The following is a 25259-nucleotide window of genomic DNA, read 5'->3' as shown; positions in this document are numbered from 1 at the left end:
TTTCCCATTAAATTTTTTTTCATCGTTTCTGAGTTATTTCACAATGCAACTGTTTATCTAAAAGCTAAAGTACCTAGTCATTTTTTTTTTGTTTTTTGAAATTGAATTTCTAAACTAAAAAACTAATCCTCAAGGGTATAGAATTCTCAAAACAACTCACTAGTCAGTGCTGAAAGAAATTCAATTTAGCATTCTTTTTTGAACGGACGTTGTTTCAATCAAGTAACGCTTTCCTCTTGCTTTTTTTTTACTTTTCTCCTTCGAGAATTTCATTACCTCGAGCAGTAGCCTCTTCCAAATTTTTAGCAATTTTCCCACGTTAAGCCGTCAAATAGTTTTCTTTGCAAAAATGGCAGTTTTCTGCCCCCCCCCCCTTTTAGTCAGATCATTGTGCAGGCCACCCGCCACCAGCCTCAGGTGTCTTATTCCTCTCCCCATAAAAATGCACCTGTAACGAGGGAAGGTATGGACGACGTCCTATTCCAGGTGAGCTAATTGATTTTTAAGCATCTGCCTCCAGCCATGCTATGGAAAAGAATAGTTTGTGCAGAATAACTGCAAAAAGTAAACATTTTCACTCAAAAAATTTCAAAAAGAGAGTGCATACATGCAGTCAATAAGCTTGATTTTGATAGCATGAACGATAAAAGGCTATGTTACGACCTGCCCATGAGAAGCCAATTTAATGCCCATGCCGGTTCCTCATTTTCATCAGAAACGCAAAAAAACCTACATGTCGCACATACTTTTATTTTCCTAAGCACTACAGTGGAGGTTTTCAAGATTAGGTACTCACATATTTTCCCCCTCTAATAAGCAAGCCACCATCATCCGTCATGTTTTGTCTACAATAGACGTGCATATGCACCAATGCTGAACATTAAAAATGTAATTAAAATCTTTTAGAGGCCTCTTTATTCATTGCACGGGTATATCAAAAGTCATGACCCCTGATTAAACCGGAGAGTAATTTAGAGAAAGCAGAGGGCGCCTTTTATCAATTTGGGTTATTGATAAAAAGAGCCAGACTTTCCATCTGTTTCATGAGAGGTCTTCGACGAATTCCTTCCCCAATCAATAGTTTAAAGAAAGACGCATGTTAGATTTTGCATCAAACAAAATACCAAATCGCAGATGTTTTTACTCAAAATCTCATCGATGCTAGACCAGTATCACATTGGAGGAGGAGCTTTTTTTTGGTATAGGCGTTGCAAAGAGGAATTCCCATCTTTGTTTTGATTTCTTTTGTAGCCTAACCAAATTTTTGCCTCTATGACTGAAATACCGCGTTTGCATGAACGAAAAAACTCTGGTGTTCATTGATGAGAATCGAAGTGTTTTTCCTCCATGTATGTATCAAATTTTTAGCCCTCCTAAAAATTCTGCGTAAAATATTCGATGCGTATATCGATAGTGAAACACCCAAACCATGTACCTCGGTTTGCGACGTTCCAGACCTCCTGTTATACTTGATTTTTTTAAATAGAGAACCACGCAATGTCAGTACTCAAGTGCTTCCGCGATTTTTATTCTCTGTGCAAAGCAAATTCCGAGAAAATTCCGAGGAATGATGCTGATTACTTCTCCTTTATAAAAAAAATAGAACAAAAGCGAAGAACTTTAAATTCCGCAATCGAGGTCCGTAGTTTGGGAATCACACCATCAATATACCATTTTGCATAACATTTCGATGGTGAAACTTCCAAACCACGTATCTCGGTTTGCAACGTTGCAAATTTCCTGTCATACTTTCTGCTTTAAATGGAAAACTACTCCATTAAAAGTCTGAAAAACTGTCGCGGTTTTTCTTCTAAATTGGACAAAAATTCTGAGAAAATTTAAAAGAATGATGCCGATTTTTTCTCCTTTAAAAAAACAAAATAGGAGCGGAGCTTTTTAAACACCGCATACGAGATGCGTGGTTTGGGAATTTCACCGTCGGTTTGTTGAAAAAAATATGCGAGGTCTTTTTATGTTCCATTCAGTTCAAATAAATTATTTTGTTGATTCCCTCAAAAATGAGTGATTACTCCTGAACGTAATGTGCATATTACGATCGGTGTTCGGTGTAGTAAGTGAGGGCGAGGACGTCCAGTCATGGGGCTCGATGACCGGCTTCACTTTCATGATGTTGTCGGCACGCGGATTACTCTCACTTTCCTGCCGTCCTCCGCAAGACAGCAGTAAGTCCATCCCAGCTCGAACTGCAGCCAGCAGGTGCTCTCGCGCGCTTCGCGGCTCACTCCGGATCGCACTTACTGCCCTCTTCCCCAACGCGGCGGTTTTGTCGCTCGTTCTCAGGTGGTCATTCTAAAATCGCCCGTGGCCGGTAGCAACTGATTGTGAGGCTGGATGCTCTATGAGAGAAAATGGCTGTGGCCGGATCAAGGCGCCGGCAACTTTTTCCTAGCCTTTGTTTTTATAACTCCGCGTCCTCGTCCTACCTTAAAATTTATCACTCTCTCTGATCCTCGTCGGAATTTTCAAGGAGGTAAACGTAGATGCTCTCAGCAAAATTCAGAAAACAAGGCCCGTGGTTTAACTGTTTTTAGTGTTGAAAAACGATACTAAACGAAAAGTTCAAGTGTTAAGCTTCTTATTTAAGATTACGCTTGACATTTGCTTTTGTGAAAAAAGTAACGTATCGCGTCTTCCGTTCTTACGTTTGTTTTATTTGATTACCTTTAAAGACAGCCCTGGTAAAAATTGGTGATAGGAGCTGCGTTTCAAAATACCATAGGGATTCTTATAGCCGGCTAGAGAGGGTGATAGAAAATCATATAGCTGGCTGTAAAAAGCGGAGAAAATCACACAGCCGGGCCATACGAAGCTATAAAAAATTATACAGCCGGGCTATAGTTCCTATCAACGGGATATACAGTTTATCGCCATCGGCTATAAAAGGCTATAAGAAATTGTGTAGAAATTCGTGTGCTTTGGAAATCATTAAGTTTGATTGGGAACCACCTTAATATTTACAAAACACTTATTATATTTTCCTTTAACACATATTTTTTTTCATCAATTAAAATGAGAGCAATCCATACAGGATGTGCAAACATTTCAAAATCATGAGTTGATAAACGATGACTCCGCGAGATTAAATATTAGAGCCCAACACAAAGCGGAGCGGCGGCGCACTGGCGCCTACAAACCTAACAGGGATACTTTACGCACTGCGCAATGCGTGAAGTATCCCTGTTAGGTTTGTAGGCGCCAATGCGCGTTTCGCACTCTCTGCCCGCCCGCCGCGCCGCAGCGTGCCACGGCGTCTGAAGCAACTATTTCATACCAGAAGTATTGCACAGTATCATACGGAATTGAAGGAGCTCCAACATATTAGGAATGGCAGGCCTCTTTCAAAAGTACGGAGCTTTTCTCGCAAAATAAATCAAGATACTACGGCCCAGAAACAGAGCGGTAGTCCAAAAACTCACTAAGTCCTAGCATCCATAATTAGTAACGTTTAGCATACACTTTATCGCCTGGCTGTTGCTTAATCGCCATCGACTATAAAAGGCTATATGTAATTGTGTAGCCGGTTATTGAAGCTATTGGAAATCTTACAGCCGGCTGTAGGTCTATGGTATTTTGGGGCACAGATTCTACTGCCAATTTTTACCACGGAGGCAGTGTAAGTGTAAGTATAGCGGATTTTAAAAAGGAGTTAAAAAGACCAGTCTATTGAGGCATTCGGTTAGACCATGCGCTGTTTTTCCAAATTCTCTTCGTAGATAGAACCATTCTATTTAGCGATTCCCTAATAGTTGGATTCAATGAAGGAATGCAACTATTTTCTGTTATGTCAGCAATACAAGAAAGGGCTTACCCTCAAGTGCGCAACGCATTGATTACACTGATGACATTGTTATATATTGATTTTCAACATTTTGTCATACTGATATAAGCTCCAACAATCATCCCACAGATAAACACTTTTCTTTTTCAAGTAAAGGACAACGTAGGTATATGAAGGAGTTGAATGAGGATTCTAAATATTGAAAAGAAACGAAAAAGAAAAAAGAACTCATCTCAGGAGACATCTCGTAAAAGAATTTTGATAGTTTCCCAAGGGTTGGGAAAAGCCCCTCTTACGATTTTCTCCTGAAAATTCAACAGTGCTCAAAAAAAAATTATCCTCCTCAGCCAATCCTGCGGCTAAAATTATAACCATGTTAACGCATGGTCGAGTTGACGCCAATCGATTTGATACCATGTTGACGCCAACGTGACATGCGGGAAGTGAGTATTATAATTGCTCTGTTAATTTTAAAATCTTATTTCCTAAATATTTACCAAAACGGTACCATCTTGGTCGAAGTAACCAACAGTGATCAACGTACGGTACCATCGTGAGACAATATTGAGACCAAGTTGGTACCATGTCGGCGAGCATCCCAGATTCTAAATAGATTTTAGCATTGCTTGTGCCACACAAAGCCTCAAGCTGTCATACAGTGTTTTCATCGATGGGCAATCTTGCACACCGAGATGAGAAAAGAAACCATGCATATACGCGGAGCACTTGAACGACGAGAGTTTGATTCCAGACGCATGTGATAAGCGCACGTCACGAGTGCTTAAGAATGAAACCAATTATTTATTGCTACATGAAACGTGCTCTTGCTTTGACTCTTACCTACCTCACACTCGGCTAATAGTGTCTATGGCTTTGCTGCGGATTGTGCACCTTGTCTGTCTCCTGTAGTGTTCCTTGCATTGGTAGAACTGAGGGAGCCAGGGGGGCCAGTTCCCGATAAACTGGGGCATTTGCGCTCGTCACAGAGTCGCGTTTTGATGGTTAAAGTTCATAGATTATCAAAACATAATAAGATCTGTCCCAATGCCTACTTTTCACGTACAATATTGACGAAGATATCACCTTTCAAATAACACGGTATGACTATGAATGACGTCATCCACCGTGGGTAGTGGTGATAGTACACATCATGGTATCCTCCGCATTGCTTTTATAAATCAGGGATACGCACAGTTGCGCGACTTGGAATACAGATAAAATCAAAGTAGAGGACCATGGTAAGCATTATACCAGGACCGGATTAAGGGGGTGGCCACATGGGCCGCGGCCCATGATGGCAAATCTATAGGGGGCGGCAAAGAGGGTTATTCAAAATCGGCGATTTTACCCTACGCTTGGATTTTGCCCGGAGTTGGATATGTTGTTCCCTATCACAAGACACGCCTTTTTCCGGCATTGGCAAGTTCACCCGAAATTTTTCCCGCGCGCTACAGCGTTGCCAAGTTGAAAACAGGCAAATTCCGTAAGTGGCATCAAAATTGAGCTATGAAGTTGCGGTTTTAACGAAAATTCTCTAAAAATTACGCACTTTTAGGATATGACCATGTTTTTAATGTCGCATTAATTTTAACATGCATTATTGCCAAATTTCCGATTTTTAAATTCGACAAATGCTACATATTCGCAAATACCCAAAAAAGCTATCTTCAAATTTGAATAAAAAGTTGTCTAATCGATAGTTCGTTCGATTCCGCATCCATCGATATATTATAGCTCGCTGGGAAACTTTTGGTTCGCGAGATATCATCATTTTTGTGAACAGCTTTATGGAGCGACGACGCTTTTTGAGTCCGGGCGGATAGAAATTTTAGCCTCCAAAAACACCGGGTAGCATTAATTCCATGGTTTCCTATGTAATTTTTGGCGCTGAATCCGAATTTGACCATTTCATAAAAAAATTGTCACCAAGATGTTGCCAAATTTGGCAAAAATTGCTTAAAATCGGCCTTTTTGGCGGATTGTAGCCTGTGACTTGCCAGGAGTTGATCAGACGACAAAATTGGTTATTTCCACAGTTAAAACTCGTTAAACTATCTACAAGCTGAGTCAAATTCTTTCTGCTCACGGTAAAATTAAACGCGCGACAAGCAGCAAACTGAAAAAAAGACACCAAAATTGGCGCTTTTTGCGGTTTTTGTCGTAAGTTTCTTGTTTTCCGATTAAGAGAATGTTTCTTGACTATACTAATGAACAACATGAGCAGAATTTAATAAAATTGAACAATAAAATAAGATCGAACATATTCCAATGTTGCCAAGCTTAAACAAAATACTTTAATTTTCGCTGGTTTTTTCGATATTATTGTCCTATATTCTTTGTTCACCTCTTATTTTTAAATTTTATAAATGTATCTCTCTTGCAAAATAATACACTTCTGTAGAATAATTTAATTTTCAACTTAGATATATACTAATAACTAGGGTATTTAGTTCAGAGAGGAAAAATTCATAAAATAGTGAGTTTTATCGAATCGTGTCAATAAACCACATTTTGAAACAATAATGGAAAATTTTCTGTTAAAAATTAATGAATAAAATGTACTCCTCAGACAGACTTCATTAAAACAAGACAAGACGCATTGCAATATTGCCAAAATTACGTACAAATCGTTGAATTTTGGCGGTATTTGACCGTTATTATTCATTACCCTATATTTAGAATACAATTTTATTTTATAATTCTGAGATAATGGAGTTTAATAGAAAAAAGTAACGACACCAAACTGAAGAAGACGCCCAGGAAAGGACAATAAGGGGCTTAAAAAGGAACAAGGGCGCTCTAAATTACTGAGGACCTGTGGGTGGACAAGGGACAATGGCGGTTAGGCGTCGCGGGGCCCGAGAGACCGCTGTTAAAGCGGCTCTTTATCTATATATGTAACAATACAATAGTTTGTCGTTACACTCGGCGTAATTAGGATTTTCCTAAGAAACATTCTCTTAATCGGAAAACAAGAAACTTACGACAAAAACCGCAAAAAGCGCCAATTTTGGTGTCTTTTTTTCAGTTTGCTGCTTGTCGCGCGTTTAATTTTACCGTGAGCAGAAAGAATTTGACTCAGCTTGTAGATAGTTTAACGAGTTTTAACTGTGGAAATAACCAATTTTGTCGTCTGATCAACTCCTGGCAAGTCACAGGCTACAATCCGCCAAAAAGGCCGATTTTAAGCAATTTTTGCCAAATTTGGCAACATCTTGGTGACAATTTTTTTATGAAATGGTCAAATTCGGATTCAGCGCCAAAAATTACATAGGAAACCATGGAATTAATGCTACCCGGTGTTTTTGGAGGCTAAAATTTCTATCCGCCCGGACTCAAAAAGCGTCGTCGCTCCATAAAGCTGTTCACAAAAATGATGATATCTCGCGAACCAAAAGTTTCCCAGCGAGCTATAATATATCGATGGATGCGGAATCGAACGAACTATCGATTAGACAACTTTTTATTCAAATTTGAAGATAGCTTTTTTGGGTATTTGCGAATATGTAGCATTTGTCGAATTTAAAAATCGGAAATTTGGCAATAATGCATGTTAAAATTAATGCGACATTAAAAACATGGTCATATCCTAAAAGTGCGTAATTTTTAGAGAATTTTCGTTAAAACCGCAACTTCATAGCTCAATTTTGATGCCACTTACGGAATTTGCCTGTTTTCAACTTGGCAACGCTGTAGCGCGCGGGAAAAATTTCGGGTGAACTTGCCAATGCCGGAAAAAGGCGTGTCTTGTGATAGGGAACAACATATCCAACTCCGGGCAAAATCCAAGCGTAGGGTAAAATCGCCGATTTTGAATAACCCTCTTTTGAAATTTTTTTAAATGTAGGTATAGAAAATTCGAATTTAGAAAAAAAATTACAAACGATAAAAGGCGACAAAATCTCTAATTTTCTGAGGGTAAAGTAATTTCTAATTTTGTCGTCTTTCAGTGATACAAGAGATAGCACCTTTAATTAGTTGAGTTAAGAGAGAAACCAAACACGCAATTTGGCCTGGAACGGCGCGACTTAGAGAGAAACGATAACGAGGACTTGAGATGAAAAGGAGAAGCCCTCAGCGCGGCGATCGGCATCATGTAACACATATTAGCCCCTACAAGACTGCACGAATACTTCACGCATTGCGGCAAACACAATGCGATCAGCGTGAAACGCATAGCGCCTACAAGACTTCGTGAATACTTCACGCATTGCGTCAAACACGATGCGGTCTGCGCGGCGCGGCGGCGGAAGTTAAATTCATTAATCCACTTTTACGTTTGTTCTTTCATAATTTTTTCGTTCATTTCTTATGAATGGAAGGCCTTGTCCACACAGAGATAGGTTGACGAAACTTAACTTTCGCGCAAAGTTCCGTGAGCTTTTGATAGTAATGTTGACAAGGCTTTCGCAAAAAAATGTGTTCAACACAAGTAAACGCGTCTTATGCACCCCGCCCCCGCTGGCACGTTCATTTGATGGTTTTTATTGATGTTTCAAAAGGAAAGAGAAGGGAGCGGCAAAATACAGGCATCCCATGGGCGGCAAGCAGGTAAATCCGGCCCTGCATTATACCGCGGTGGATGACGTCACAAGGCGTGTTTTTTAAGGGACAATAACTCCATTTATATTGTACGTGGAAATTTGGTGTTTAGATAAATTGCAATATTTTATACTGATTAGTAACCTGAAATCATCAAAATTTAATTTTGTGACCGGCGCAACTACCCAATTCGGTAACTTCTCCGGTATTTCTTCAGAAAGTGTAAGAAAAGTAAGCGAAATAACTTCGTATTCCGGTCTTTGAAATTTTATTTGCATGACTTTTCTATGCAAATCAGCTCAAAATCATCCCCGAAGCGTCTCAATTTTCGAAATGTCAAATTTTTTCTCACAGGGGAAACGACCACTTTTCATTGTAATATCAAAATTATAGATCAATTCCTTGTGGACATTGACGTTATTGTATGCCTATCAATTCTGATAGCCGATCGATTCTGATTCGTAGCCGCAAAAGTATTCGAATGCAGAACTCATTCATTACAGTCCGCTAATTTACATCTATTGCCACATTTTCAATCGGTAAATCTTTCAGGTAAAAAAAAAGATCCTTGACTACATTTTTGAAATCCAGGCCTGGCAGCCAGGACCGAATGTCCGGCAGTGTTATCTAATCCACTGGCTGTTACTGTACTATCAGATATCTGGGAGTGGCTATGCATTTTCTGGATTTCAATCCTATGAGGAAATAATAACCCCACCACCAACCTTTTTTTCCGTGTACGTCAAAAGTTTTATGTTCTACCCGGCAGCTATTATCTCGTGACAAAATCGGACGGGTTAAGAGCTCATGGGTCAAATGATTGTTTGATTTTGACCTATTTATATCATGCTCATCTAAACTGTCTTGATGTATTCTTGATGCCGCGATATCGAGTTATCAGATTTGACCCCGAATTCCTGAAACTATAACAAAAATGACTTGTAAAAAATTCTGCGGATTGCATCATCCTGGCTCAACCTCGGAGTCTCAGAAGACAGCTGTTATGTTTTTCTTTCCGTCTTATCTCAGATAGTTGACATAATTTCCGATGACCTATCTTTCGAATCAGCGAGAGTAAATTAATTATGGAGCATGAAGGCTCGAGAATTAATATTACTTGACTCCTCGATTCCTGCGGGTAATGCGCCTCCTGCTCATTATTCTGGAACTATTATATGAATCTTTTTTGGTAATATGAACGAGATCAGGGGACCATTCAAAACTGTAAATAGCAGTGTCATCGCAATTTATTGTATAACATATTTTATTTAATGTACAGTTAGAGCATCATGTTCTTTCGTGTTAAGCTGAACATAAGGTCAAATGACTGCATAAGTTTCCGAAGTGGCACGTTTTTTACTCAGAAGGGGCGAAAGGAAAGAGATTATGTTCACCAATATTTGATAAAAATTTGGTAAAAATTTATCGGAATGATGTATTGAATGGTTTTCGGGATTGCAATAAACCAATACGCCAGTGATATACCTAATCCTCCGAATTGACATCAAGCAAGTGTTTTTCACAATTTTAGTTTATCCTCTTATATTCCCCCCTTTTTTGATGAAATATTGAATTTTAAGAATAATCTGAGACCAGCCATGTTTACTTCAAAAACGTCATAAATAATAATAAAGGTATGAAATAGAGGGTAAAAAATAAACAGAAGGAAACACACTGAGTGCATAATGAGGTGCGAGGAAAATTCTATCGATTTGCAACGAATTTTGAGAGACAGTATATTCTGTAACTTTATTAATCCCGAGCCTTAAACCACAGTATTTTTTTAAGTTCTCAAGGAATAGTCTGATTTATTCTTACACGACCATTCTTCAGTAATTCATTGTACCAAGAATATGAGACACCCTATACATATAAACAACGCAGTATGTCGTCTAACATTTCCATTCAACCTCCTCCACTGAACGCACAATAGAAAACCTCAACCTTTTTTCTTTTTTCCAAGAGCCTCATCCCATCATTCTAGGTCATCCCATTTCCATATTAGGTGTGATTCTATTTTGGATATAGTAAATCTCGCTTAAATATATGCCTGCTACTTTTTAAGACAACAAAATTGAAACCCTAGACTAAAATAAACGTGAAACTAAAATGTCTCTCGATCCGCAGCATTAATGGTAATTTGTATGATTTTCGCAATTTCTTAATCGGAGACGAGGAGAAGTTGGGTATTCTATCGTTCAGCTCTTTCCACATTTAGCCCCGTGAAGATTGATACGCGTGCCAATGAAAGCATATTGTGGAAATTTACCGGCGAATAGTTTGCGCTTCCTCTTGATGACATTTTACTCGTTTAATTTAATCTCTGAGTGAGCTCGACCTTAGTTCCAGCGGCGTGGCGTGCTGTGCGATATATCGATTGATCTGCCATTTAAATCCATAAAAAAGGATCGATAAATAGAGTGTTCGCAACGAACACCTTAATAATCGATTCTCTACGCTAGCTTCAAATGGAGGGATATCGATAATCGATCATTCACGCCACGCCACTGCTCACTTCACACCCGGTCAATTCACATTAACTTCAAACGAAGTTACTTTACCGTGCGTCACACGGAATCATAAATTCACCGGTGACGACCCAAATAGAAAATTCGTTTTTGCAATTTCAATAGTTCCTTCTCCTCTCTTTTTGCGGGGATCAAGGGGTCTCATCACTTATAAAAAAAAATATACCGAAAATAGTGTGTATACATATGGATGAGGGCTTGTGAAAACAAGTAGCCTCATTGAAATTTTGATGTGTCCTCGGACTAGAGAACAGTTGAGAAAGATGCTCCCTCTGTTTTTTGGTTCTATGACCTGCTCGTCCACAATCATCCTATATTGACCACTTCAAAGTTGCTCAATACCATGGACATTTTTTTTATTTTTATTTTTATAATATCTTGGAAGTGCCATTCATATAATACGTCAAGTTAAAATCGGATTTTTAGAACTCCTGCTCAACAACGCACCTATAACGCCCGTCCATATCCACGTATAAAATACAATAATTTTGATTTCTTCTCCAAAAAATAAACAAAATCACTAATTTAACTCGCAGTTTTTTCCTTTCTATTTTTCCTTCGTAAAAAAAATGAACAGAGGCAAAAATGAAAAGTAAAAATAAAGGCAAGATATTGATCAGAATGTTTTTCCTATACAATTATGAATTCAAAGAAAAAAGGACAATGGAGCAAACACTTTTAATTCGATAAAAAGGTGAAACAAAACAGCACCAAGCGTTACTTAACGTATTCTCCTCCTCCCCTTAAACGTTACGGTCCGTAACGTCTCCGCTCCCTTCCTACTGAATTTTAAGTGCATTATACTGCCGTGCTAAGGAAGAACGCCGTGTGAGCCCTAAGACGTTGCCAAGTTTCTTTCGATAAAAACCAAAATTACTGGAAAAATTGCGAAAAACATTTTCCAAAAATTTCAGACACTTGTGTATGCAATTTAATCTAAAATATCTGAAAATTTCAAGCAAAACTATGCATGGATGTTGTCAAAAATACATGTTTTATCAAAGAAAATCTGGCAACTCTCTAATATTCATACGGCGTTCTTTCTTAGCACAGCAGTATAAACGTCCCCGAAATCGTTGCCTGAGGCTTATTGAATAAAATCTCTCCCTCCCTGTAACTTAAAAAAATCATGTGACACCTTTCCCAGCGTTACGTGTTTAAGAACGACTCTAAAAAACGAACGAAAAAATAATTGTATTATAATTTTAAAACTTCCGTCACTAAAATTTGTTTGAATAAAAATGAATGCTAAATTCTGCGAACCTTTTTTAGCAAGCAACCCTTTCTCCCCGCGAAAATATGTTTCCTCTATTTGAACGTTCCTTATTCGTTGATATGTTTTCACTACAGGCTCGGGTCGCACCGGCCGGCCCGAGGAATATCGTCTCATCAACTCGCGTCGCGGTGTGGAAGTATGCAAGGTCTATTTGTGGTCTAATGGTTGCGGCATTGCGGTGGTCCTTACCGTGGAGAGCCGTTTTAAATATGGAAATTTCCTCTTAAATTTTACTCGAGCAGAATTGCTTTTAAAGCCTTCTGAATAGTCGCAGAAAGCACGGTGTCTCTGAACATTCTTTCTTACCCTTACTTCCTTAACTGGTGCATATCAATGGCTAAAGTCGAAAAGTACATATTCCCGACAGCAGCGTTGCAAATCTCTACTCGTTTTTTCTTCATAGAAAACCAAGCAAAGGTTTTACTTACTTTTTTGGGACTTTCTTTCCCTCATCCACAATAATATTCACGGACATTTTCAAGGAAATTTTCTTAAGTTTCCGCTTAAAAACTTAAACGTAATCGGAGATAAATGTTGCAATACATGGAAATGCGCAGTCATCGACTTTAGCCATTGTTGCAGACTTATTCTCTCGCTTCCCAAACAATTAATGGTCGCCTCCCTGCAAAAGTTTTTACTTTTTCGTGCAGAACTACGGAAAACTTGCCAGTAAAGCCATTTGTCCCGTAATATGAAACTATTGGAAAACCCGGGAACATCCCATGAAATGAAAGATACCTACTTCAAATTAAAAGGAAAATACACCGGGAATTGATAAAATTTCATAATTCTGGGTCTATTTTCTGAGAAAATGGCCATATTTTTCTATACTAAAAACCTATTCGAAAAAATTAAAATTTTGGAGCAAACATTGTTTTTCTGCTCTGAAATTTTCCACTGATTTAAAATGGAGTTTTTGTTTCAATATCTTTGAGTGTAATATTTAATGTTTCCGTATTTTGCTTTGCTTTTTGCTCCTATATTTCTCACCAGTGAGTCATTATTTCTTATCTGTAGATAAAAATACCTCGCATCGTTTTTTAGGTCGACAAAATGAGATTTTTTTTTTTAATCCAAACATTCGAAAAAAGACGAATCCTTCTTGTAAGATCTATTTGGCACCAATTTCGCGAGTATTTTACCGGACCCTCTCCCCTTGTTTTTCATGTTTGAGGCGTTTTTTTTTCCCTCTCACAAATGTATGTGTACACCAAAAATAAGGCGGTGTTTTTGCAAACACTCTATACACACAAAAAGCTTGCACCAAAACAGACCTTTCCATGCGATTTTTCCGGAAAGACAATACAGAAAGTTACTTCATTTTGTCTTGTCCAACTTCTGTCACTCTAGTGTGTTTGCGAATTTTGCCACGGCTGTGCGTTCACCAGCCAGAAAGCATGCAAGTTTTCCATTCGCTTTACTGTCGTTTTAAGGGAAAAACCGCACAATCGCATGCAATTACCCGTGGAGTTACGCGGCTTTTGTCTAGCAAGGCAGTATACCTATGTCGCCGAGCCTTGGCAATACAACGCACTGTTATCGCTTCAGAAGTGTTTGCTCTTTAGAGCTTTGCCAGGGTGTGAAGCGTTGCCAAGTGCCCATTCCGTAATACGTATAAAAATGAAGAAAAGTTCACCTGTAAACTGTCTGAGTGGAAAAATTTAAATGTGATTTAAAGCATTTTGTGCCACGTTCCCTCTTCAAAACTTTGCATAATGATTGTTGCAAGCAAGATAAGTTCAAAAAACAACTACTAGACACCATGTGTTAATTAGTTCTTCAATAATTGATGATTTGAAGTCTGTGTCCCTCTATAAAAAAGGATCCCAGTATTACTTTTTTTGCTTTTGCGTTTCTTTTATACCTCTTCAGTATGCACAGCACACATATATGAAGTTTATTTTTTCCTTGAACTTCGAAGTAAACTCGATTCGAAAATTTGGCCGTCACTACGAGCTGAGTATTGAAATTGATAGACAAATCGATAGACAAGGAAGACAAAGGGAAATAGAGTGATCCTATCGGTTGAAATGGGTGTTTGCTACAGCTACAGACTGAGGGTAAAATGATGGACTAACTTTAGGGTCTCTCGTGGGTTGCCGTTAGCTCGTCCATTATTTACCTTCTTGTCCATTGCAATAACTCGCTTCCACCAATTAAATCGCTCCATGTTCTCTTTTTCTCCTTTGTCCATTGCTTTGTCTATCCATTTCAAACAGTCCGCAGAGAAGGAGAGCCATCGCGACGCTGGACGGATTTCTCTGGGATCAGGATGTTGTAACGGAAAAAAAGCACCACAAAAATGTATGATGCCATCGTAAAGGTATTGTGCCGTCTAATTTCCTCATCTTCGACCTCTTACTGCTCTTTTCCGTATTCGTTCTTTTTTTTGCAATAAACCTAACTACAGAGGTGTCAACGGTCATAGCTGCTAAGCGATTGCATTAAAATAAACGAATAATATCACTATAATCTCTTCACTTTTTTGCTCCTTCCTCTACTTCGTCAGCACTTTAGGAAGAACTTCAGCAAACTATAATTTGCTTTCGTGATCCCACAACTGCCACCTGCAAAAACCAGAAAAATCATACAGTGTTCTTTGTCTATTGCTCTCCCTATCAATGCCAGTAATCAGTCTGCTGTTCTCTCCGGTGAGGTAATTAAAGGCCGAGAGGGATTTTGACTCCCTGCAAAACTTTTTGATTGTGGTCGGAAGTGGCGTCGGGCTGCGGTCGTTGCGTCGCGTCGGTGGAAGGAGACCGCGAGTCTCGCGAAAACTTGCCGCTTGCCAGCGTGGGTAGATCGACGGTTGCCATATAGTCATTTTGTAGTATAGGATACCATAGGAAATAAGCGAATTTATAGGTAAATCCGGCAAGGAATAAGGTTGACCGCGGAGCTCCTCCTGGATGAACCCACGCTTGAGCTCCTCGCGTGCATTTTGACGCTCATTAAATGGGCAACGTCCTGACTCGGGTCCCGGGAGAATTGGTGCCTACAGGTGCGTCGCCGTCACCGTCGCCAATGCCACGAGAGGGACTCGCAACGATATCGTCACACAATTTAATTTTAGAGCAGACTGGTGGTGATGCTTGTGCTTTGCACAGGATGGATAAATGGATTGCATTTTGCAAAAAGGAACCACTAGCATTGCAATGATGCTAAGATTGTGCAACTTCGTCCTTTGCAATAAAATTGCGGAAATCGTGAAAAACTATGAAATTTAGATGGTAATTTTTGTCTTAAATTCACAGTTTTTAGCGAGTAAAATAGAAACTATCAATGGATAATCGGGTTTTTCCTCCAAGACAAAAGAAGTTGCACAATCTTAGCAACATTGCAATGCTATAGTGGTTCCTTTTTGCAAAATGCAATCCAAATGTAAATAGACGCAGCAGTAATTAAATAAGAGGTACCTCTAGACATGGCAATGGACATAACTATAGATAAAATCGTTGTTAATTAAATTACAATAGACACAGCTCTGAGACACTGAAAAAATCTCGCTCAAAAATTAAGATTGCGGCCTTGAACTTTTGTATAGCCAACTTTTAAGCATATACAAAATTGAGATTAAAGTTCTAAGGAGAGACGACGTTAACCTTTCACTCACACACTCATAATGTGGCACTTGAAGGCGCGTCGCGAGAAGTAGATTTAGAATGATAACAAAAGGAATTTCTATTGTCAGTAATCATTAATTTTTTACGCTAATACAAAAAGCGCCTTCAAAAAGATGGATATACTACCTCACGACAACCAAGCTCGTATAGTTATCGCTTCGTAACAAAGGGCATTTAAAGAACGACCCTTTTATTTCGCGTCTCGGAAATGTGCCAAGACATAATAAGCTTCATTTAATTATTCATATGTATTGCTTTCTCCGAAAGAGAAGGAATGGAATAAGTAAACAAATAACTATGAACGTAAAAATTGATATGTTCGGTTCATTAATTATACATGAAAATGAATGCTAATACACATTTGCTGAAGAAAATGCCAATCGATTTCATGCTGTCTCAGAACGCCTGCTGAGTCAAGCAGTCTTCATCTCCACGAACAATTACGCATCTCAAATAACTTACAGGCATAAATTGCGGATGTACTCTGATATTTGATTTCCTTTTACTTACAAGGGAAGTGATGAGTCGTTGATTTTTGAGGCAATGAATGTATAGAAAACACATTGACAGATAAAGCAACTGATGATTTTTATGTAAATATCTGGACTCGGTTGAGAAATCAGAGTAATTTGTTTCAAATTGAAGTCTCTATGATTCAAAACTGTGGATGTATTTAAAATCTCTTCAATAGCGCTTGCTCCTAAGTAAGTAGCATCGCCCTTTACTACACAAAAATATCAACAAACGCTCAAAAATAAATGCACTCGGAGAGCAGGATTTTCGTTTCATCATTGAGGTCAAATTCTTCAAAGAAGTTTTAATAATTTCCATAAAATTACTGAATATGATAAAAAGAAAAAGAAGAAAGGGGAAAAAGCATTACAGTGACAAATATTCAAAACAATATCCCCTCCTCCAAACTTAGAGAAAGACGTGATCTTACGTGAAATAGAAAAGGATATAAATATAAAATAAAATTTTTGAGTCTTAAGAGGAAAGAAATGAGGGGCGCGAGTTTTAAGGTATTCATACAGTACAGGGTGTTTCAGACCACCCGTACCAGGCCTTTTTCTCGGTTGGTATAGGTCGTACGAAGTCGGAGACCGCGGGGTTGAATAGGGAATTGACCCCAAGGAATCCGAATTTCGTGGTCCCGAACCCCCCCCCCCACCACCCCTTGGGGGGTAAAGAGGGGGGGGGGGTCACGATGCTAAAAGTCATGGTTCCCGACCGAATTGCGGATAGATCGCATCAGAATTGAAGAGCACGGAAAATTTCACGTGGAATTGACCCCTAAAAATCCAAAATCGGACCATCCAAGGCCCAAAAATGACCCCCTAAAGAGGGGGACAGTACCCCCCTCCATAATTTCTCTTTGGTCTCAAAATTGACGTAAATTCTCCAGAAAAAGACGGTTTCCTAGGTAATCGACCTCGAGAAATCCAAATTTCATGGTCCCGAAGCTCCTCTAGCTCCCCTTGGGGGTTAAACGGGGGGCCCAATTTTAAAAATCGGGGCTCCTTTCCGAATCGCAAATTGATTGCATCCAAATTGAGGAGCAGAACACATTTACATCTTAAGTGACTCCTAAGAGTTCTAATTAACCCCCCTGAACGGCAGAAAGTAACCCCTGAGGAAGGGGGCCTCGCCCCCGCCAAAAATTTCTCAGGATTCCTCTTTGGTCGCAAAATTGACGTCGATTCTCCAGAAAAAGACGGTTTCCCATGTAATCGACCCCGAGGACTCTAAATTTCATGTTCCCTGAGCTCTTCGGGGTCGATTACATGGGAAACCGTCTTTTTCTGGAGAATCGACGTCAATTTTGCGACCAAAGAGGAATCCTGAGAAATTTTTGGCGGGGGCGAGGCCCCCTTCCTCAGGGGTTACTTTCTGCCGTTCAGGGGGGTTAATTAGAACTCTTAGGAGTCACTTAAGATGTAAATGTGTTCTGCTCCTCAATTTGGATGCAATCAATTTGCGATTCGGAAAGGAGCCCCGATTTTTAAAATTGGGCCCCCCGTTTAACCCCCAAGGGGAGCTAGAGGAGCTTCGGGACCATGAAATTTGGATTTCTCGAGGTCGATTACCTAGGAAACCGTCTTTTTCTGGAGAATTTACGTCAATTTTGAGACCAAAGAGAAATTATGGAGGGGGGTACTCGGTACTGTCCCCCTCTTTAGGGAGTCATTTTTGGGCCTTGGATGGTCCGATTTTGGATTTTTAGGGGTCAATTCCACGTGAAATTTTCCGTGCTCTTCAATTCTGATGCGATCTATCCGCAATTCGGTCGGGAACCGTGACTTTTAGCATCGTGACCCCCCCCCTTTGCCCCCCAAGGGAGGGTGGGGGGGTTTCGGGACCACGCAATTCGGATTCCTTGGGGTCAATTCCCTATTCAACCCCGCGGTCTCCGACTTCGTACGACCTATACCAACCGAGAAAAAGGCCTGGTACGGGTGGTCTGAAACACCCTGTATTTTGTTGAAAAATAAATGAATGTCACGGACATTACCCTATGAGTGCGTTTCATGCCGTAAGTAAAAAATTAAAAGAGCCCTCCCTGTTTTTGCGCCTTTAATAATACCTTTGTTTTCTTTTTCAGGTGAGGCCATATTTTGATTTGCGCTTTCTGTCGGTCAAGTATTCAAGCATGGGTGTAAAGAGGTTCCCGCGTACATTGTAAGTTGTATCGCCTGAATTTTCATTTATCTTACTCCATAAGTCAAAATTGTTGACTTAAAATCTGCTTTATTTTCATCTGATAGAGGTGAATGCTCACAAAAAGACATAAAAAGAGAGGCGATATGTATTTGCGGTGAACAGACACTATTTATCAATCCACGAAAATGTAGAGCTCCTGTATTTTTTTAAAAATTCCATCATTCAAATTAATTTATGAGTATTTCTTGATTTTCTTAAGTTAGCACTTAATTCCATAAAGCTCTAAGGCGAAAAGTTTTTGTTCGACGCTCATCTCAAGAACAAATTGATTAATTTCCGAAGCTCTAATTTTTTGAATGAGCAGGTTTGAAATGTAAACGTACATGTGCATGAACAGGTGCTTTGTTTTTCTGCAATGCACATCGTATGCAACCAGAATTGCGAATCCCGAATATTCATTCACGAAACCACCCCCTCCCTCCCCGACTTATCACGTTGTCAACAGGCTCATTATTTTGAGGTCACCTCTGATTTACTGTTCGATTGGAAAACAATCACTTATTTCTTCGGATAAAACTGTCTATCGGCAATTAAACTGAAATAATCGACTATGATGATAAAATGAGAATTATTTCATAAGCACGAAAGTGTCGTGCATCAATTAAACAATAATTCACTTCATCACATTAAATTTGTCTGAAAGTTATCAAAGACGCAGTTGAAGGAGGAAGAAGACGAAAAAGAAAACAAAGGAGGAAGAGAGGGAGGACAGCAGTGTGAAAAAAAAAAACTGTGTGGCGTCAACCGTCAATTTGCGAATCGCGTTCTTATTTCATTGAGTTCCGTGAGTAGAAAGTATAAGCATAATTTTTTGAGACGAAAAAAGTGCATCATGTGTTTGTCTCTGACCGTCAGATGTATTGCTCAGGAACTGATTAATCTGCATTTTCGCTGACGCAGTTTGCAAGCGTGTGCATTTATTTGAAATAGTCATGGTCAAAGTACATGTAAGTTATTCTTCTCTCTTAACTTGAACGTTAGTTGAATGTTAGTCAACGAAGTAAATAAAATATTGGTGATTATTAGACGCTTGGTTATATTTGAACAGCAGGACTTAGCGTCCAGAACTAGATATATGGCAGTACTAAATTTACGTTCAGTAAGGTCTATATCAGGCACGAGAAATACTACTAGATTCCACTGATTTTTAAATATGGTCAGGAATTTAAGAACCTCTACAATCATTCCTGTGTATTGCTGACGGAGAGATTTTCCAAAGATGTATCGATGAGATATGATCAGACTGTTCAATGAAATCTCTAGGTTTTGCGTGGTTTTTATATTCACATATTTTACAGTACAGAATGAGCAATTGCTAGGGACTTTTGATGCTCTGCAGCACATGCGTCTCCAACCACTTGTGCTTGGTTACTTCGCGGTTATTTTAAGCCACACGAAGTTCAGGACTTGGAGGTTGAAGAGGAAACTAAATTTAAGGAATCAAAATTTTTAAGTTCCGGATACTGGAGGAGGGGATCGCAGGAATATTTCACATGAATATTTGATTTCTCGCCAAATGTGTGTATGTATGAGCCGCTTTTACGGCGCGCTAGGGCGCTCTGCGACGCCTATTCTCCACAGGAATCTGTCATGGTAGAGATCCTCCGGAAGTTGGCATCTCTCCATCTCTTCGTGGATGCCCTCTACCCACCGTTTGGCTGGACGTCCTCTCCGTCGCCTACCTGGGGGAACCCACTCCAACACCTTCTTCGGCAACCTGGTATCAGCCATTCTCTGCACATGCCCATACCCATGCCCATTTCTCGCCAAATTCGTAGATTATTTGATGAAATCAGGAAAAGCACACAATCTTCAGAAAACAGTCTAAAAAGTCCGAAAGCGCCCAATCCTTGTCCGAAACAGGTCCTCTAAAGGCTGGGGTTACAATCATAAGGCTTTAATCAACTGACTTGCTAGATAGACAAGGAGTCTCCAGAAAAAACGATTTCAGAGGTAGTCATTTACCCTAGAAATCCAAATTTCATGATTTTAAAATCCACCCTCCCTCCCAATTTTTTCAGAAGTTCTAAAGGCTGCGCATTGCGCCTAAAAGTGAGGTAATGGGTCCTAAAACAGTCCTTTTCTGTAGCCGCTGCATCACCCTGGTAAAAATTGGCAGTAGAATCTGTGTTCCAAAATACCACAGACCTACAGCCGGCTGTAAGATTTCCAATAGCTTCTATAGCCGGCTACACAATTTCTCATAGCCTTTTATAGCCGATGGCGACTAAGCAACAGCCAGGCGATAAAGTGTATGCTAAACGTTACTAATTACGGATGCTATAGGACTTAGTGAGTTTTTGGACTAAAGCTCTCTTTTTGGGCCGTAGTATCTTGATTTATTTTGCGAGGAAAGCTCCGTACTTTTGATGGATGCCTGCCATTACTAATATATTAGAGCGCCTTCAGTTTCGTATGATACTGTGCAATACCTCTGGTGTGAAATAGTTGCCTCAAGGAATGTGGCACGCTGCGGCGCGGCGGGCGGGCAAAGAGCGCCTACAAACCTAACAGGGATACTTCACGCATTGCGCAATGCGTGAAGTATCCCTGTTAGGTTTGTAGGCGCCAGTGCGTCGCCGCTCCACGTTGTGTTACGCTCTAATATTTAATCTGGCGGAGTCAGCGTTATTCAACTCATGATTTTGAAATGTTTACACATCCTGTATGGATTATTCTCATTTTAATTGATGAAAAAAAATATGTATTAAAGGAAAATATAATGTGTGTTTTGTAAATATTAAGGTGGTTCCGTATCAAACTTAATGATTTCCAAAGCACACGAACTTCTACACAATTTCTTATAGCCTTTTATAATTGATGGCGAAAAAGCAACAGCCAGGCGATAAAGTGTAAAGCCCGGCGATGGAACTATAGCCCGGCTGCATAATTTTTTATCGCTTAGCCTGGCCGTATGATTTTCTCCGCATTCTACAGCCAGCTATATGATTTTCTGTAGCCTTCTTTAGCCGGCTATAAGAATTCCTATGGTATTTTGAAACGCCGCTCTTATCGCCAATTTTTACCAGGGCAATTTAGTATGATTATCATGTTGCAGAGGGAGCTGCGATCCCCACACAATAAGACTCGGTACACAAGATGAGGTTGAGCGGATTTTGAAACTTTTTGTATCCGTATTTTTCAAAATGCTCTCGTTTTCTTATTTTGATTAAATAACCCCAAATTTTATACGAGAATACCCTTGATTACTGGCGAAGTGCTTTCCAAAAACTTTCCTTGAGATATCTGACTGCAAAATCTCAGTCGTTTAAGGGAGTTTTACCAAAATTAAATGCCATGGGGGGTTGTCAGCGGGATTTTATGTTACTAAGGGTTTAAAACAGGGATGTTGTTTGTCGCCAACATTATTTAAAATTTATCTCGAGTGCGTGCTAAAAGAATGGAAAAAGAAATGTTCTGGTATGGGTGTCCCCTTGGGTGATCTTGAAACTCTGTTCACTCTGTGCTTTGCTGATGACCAGGTGGTGGTTGCTCAAGATCAAGACGACGCGGAATACATGATGCGCAAGTTAGTAGAAGAGTATCGGAAGTGGGGTCTGGAAGTCAGCGTATCCAAATCTGAGAAGATGACTTTTGGCGGTGATCAGCAAAGCATTGAGTTGGAGGATGGGCAGCAGATCAAAGGCTGCGAGCACTATAAGTACTTGGGAGTGCGGTTGACCCAGGATGGAAGAACTGATCAAGCGATTAAGGAAAGAAACACCCTGGCAAGGAAGGCTACAGCGATGTTAAATGGAATCCTCTGGGACCCTCGGATTTCCAAGGAGAACAAGAGGAGAATTTACGACGTTGTAGTCAAGAGTATTCTTACATATGGATGTGAAGTTTGGCAGCTGAAGGAGCGGACAAAGGGGATGCTAAGAGCAACGGAGATGGATTTCTGGAGGAGGTCTGCTGGAATTTCTAGGAGAGATCGGGTCCGCAATGAAAGAGTGCGTCAGATCATGGGAGTCGAAAATGACATCATATTCGACGTCATGACCAGACAGCTTGTCTGGTATGGTCATGTCAATAGAATGACGGACGAAAGGCTGCCAAAGAAGTTGCTTGATTGGGTTCCTCCTGGAAGGAGACGAAGGGGACGCCCAGTGAAAGGGTGGCGACAGGGGATTTTAGAAGAAATGAGGGTTTGTCAACTCCCTGAAGGGCTTTGGGAGGATAGGGGACTTTGGCGGCTAGGGGTCGCAGAGCGCCAAAGAGCGTTATAAAAGCGACTTTATACATACATACAAAATCTCAGTCGTGGATTCCTCGGGACTGATTGATTAACCAACCCCTAGACTTCGCACGACTTGAAAAAATAGAGGAAAAAGGTTGACAATTGTGGTCTGAGATTCTCGGTGGATAATGTGGATGCACTCATTTCCTGCAAATAGTATTCACCGTATTTTGCAACAGTTACATAATGTATATTCGCACTGAATCGTCGCAATCTCATGTGCACAATGATTAGAAGCACAAGCTTTGCGTTCCTTTTTCTACACCAGATAAGCCTTCATTTAGAGCTCTGAGAGCTGCTACCACTCGCCAGCAACATTAGATATAATTCTCATTGCAAGAGTTGCACATTGATATTAATTCCTGTCATTATTACCAAACAGACAGTTACATTCAAGAACACGGAACTGGAGGAAAGCAAATGGATATTACAAATAAAATAAAAAAAAAACAAAGAAAAAACAATAAAAATCTTAATTCTATGCTTAGTTTTGGTTTTTCTGAAAAAAGAGAAAAACCTCGCTCTGTATTTGCGTGAATGAGCTTTTGATATTGATCACTTACATTTTTTTCAAAAAATAAAGTGACACAAAAATCCCTTATCTCACGCATAGGAAATAAGCACCATTACTATTTAAACTGTGTGCCCGACGGTTACGCAAAGCAACGAGAATCGTCTTGAGTAGCCGGTGCCAACAAAACTCGAACCAGTCTTAAAGTAACATTGCCAATTTATGCGCAATATCCACGTATATTCCGTTCAGTCCTAGACGCAATATTTAGAAACATCAACACAACAATCAACGATTCGTAAACATCGCTTCCACCTGATCTTGGCTCTGCCATTGAAAGGCGTTAATTATAATATGTGAAGGGCCCCCGAGCCCAAGTTCATGATTTGTAATGGGCTGGTTATGGTTCGGGCCTTCGCTCCTTTCATCCATCGATAACGAATCTGCCGATCGTGAAACCGAACACGTGCATCAACTGATGAGCCCTAGAACACAGGCATCCTCATGGATCCAAGGGATCAATAAAAAAGGGAGTTGTTAGGTTTTCACATAGATTAATTCAATGGTCAACGTTTCATTATCAACTCATCTCGAACAGATTAGACCCGACTCAAAGTTGAGTAGAAAATCAGTTAAGTGATCAGCCCTTGACCTACCCAACCATTCGCTGGTTTTCATCGACCTCGATGGAACTTTCCATCATTTCTTTATGCTTGGATTCGTTTTGTATACGACAGAATGAGGTATATTCAGCCGTGTAGGGCGCCTTGAATACGATAACGCAAAATCATAAAATGAATGACATATAAATAAGTAACCAATACTGTTAAGTATAGAGCTATAAGCTCGATATCCCTTTGTCGTAAAATGAATAACGTAAGTGACTACCAGTGAGATACGTATTACGCTCTAAAAATTCAAATGCAAAGGTAAACAGACCTGATGTACCGTCTTTACGGTAAAGTTTCCACCCGCTCAGAAAAGTCATCGACAACAAGCGCCTTCATTTCTGAAGTTATACTATACAGACGTCCTTCAAGTCAGAATAGTGGTATCAATCGTGAGCCGGCGTTTACATTTTTAGATTTTGTTAGTTAAATGTACAAGTGCATGATCAGTGGTATGTACCAAATTCAAAAATGGTTATTGGTCGTTGTTCGACGTTCACTTGAAGCTTGATTGATGATTTTTTTTTATCAGCAGAATGTTTGAGTCGACGGATGGGTATTTATTAATTGAATTCATTTTGAGCTGACTTCACAAGGTCCAAGTCAAGTCTTCAAAACTATTCTCTTTATTGTTAACAAAATACAAATCGAGATACAAATCGAAATACAAAAAACAATCGAGAACGATCATCGATGTCAACGCTGCCGTGCTAAGGAAAAACGCCGTATGAAATTTGAGAGTTGCCGAATTTCCTTTAATGAAATGTTTATTCAAGAGGAGAGTTGTGAATATTTTCTCTTAAAATTTTTAGATAATAATTTAGATCTAATTACGAAGAAAATTATCTGAAATATTGAACGGAAAAATACACAAATTTTCCTGAAATTTTGTATTTGCGCTGGAAAAAACACATTGGATCTAGAGTCAAGACTCTTGAAAACATTGACAAGAAAAAATACTCTTGATTCAATCGGATTTTTGCTTGAATAAAACGAAATCCGGTTAAATTAAGTGGCTTGGTCCTTGATTTAAGCTAGATTCTGATCGAATCAAGAGTACTTTTTCTTGTCGATGTTTTTAAGAGTCTGGACTCTAGATCCAATGTATTTTTTTCCAGTGTAGGTAGTTAAAGGAAATTAGCTACGTTTAAAGGCTCATACGGCGTTTCTCCGTACCACGGCAGTACAGGGCACATAAACAACCACACAACCGGAAAATGTGGCATTCTGAGTTAAAAATTTGAATGTCTCGGATTAAATGCAAGCTCAGGTTCCAGCGATAGCTAAAGCGACTCAGTGATGCGATAGCGCGCGCGAGCGCACTGTTTCTCAATTGCATAGTCGTTGCATT

At 39.6% G+C, this 25259-nt stretch overlaps 1 protein-coding gene across 2 annotated transcripts in view; it reads left to right on the top strand.

The window, feature by feature from the left end:
* Window positions 1-25259, top strand: part of ClC-a (chloride channel protein 2) — an 81203-nt gene that overhangs the window by 3861 nt on the left and 52083 nt on the right. Inside the window, exon 1 of one of the 2 annotated variants that reach the window (XM_072297970.1) lies at window positions 19240-19436. The exons of the other annotated variant lie outside the window; for it this stretch is intronic. Coding sequence (XP_072154071.1) covers window positions 19422-19436 — 15 coding nt within the window. The 5' untranslated portion in view covers window positions 19240-19421. Of the gene's footprint in view, window positions 1-19239; window positions 19437-25259 lie in introns of those variants that run through there. 2 annotated transcript variants of the gene reach the window in all.

Source organism: Bemisia tabaci, chromosome 3 (genome assembly GCF_918797505.1).
Source record: "Bemisia tabaci chromosome 3, PGI_BMITA_v3".
In the NCBI taxonomy this organism is placed as follows: domain Eukaryota; kingdom Metazoa; phylum Arthropoda; class Insecta; order Hemiptera; family Aleyrodidae; genus Bemisia; species Bemisia tabaci.
This window is presented reverse-complemented; position numbering and strand designations above follow the sequence as displayed.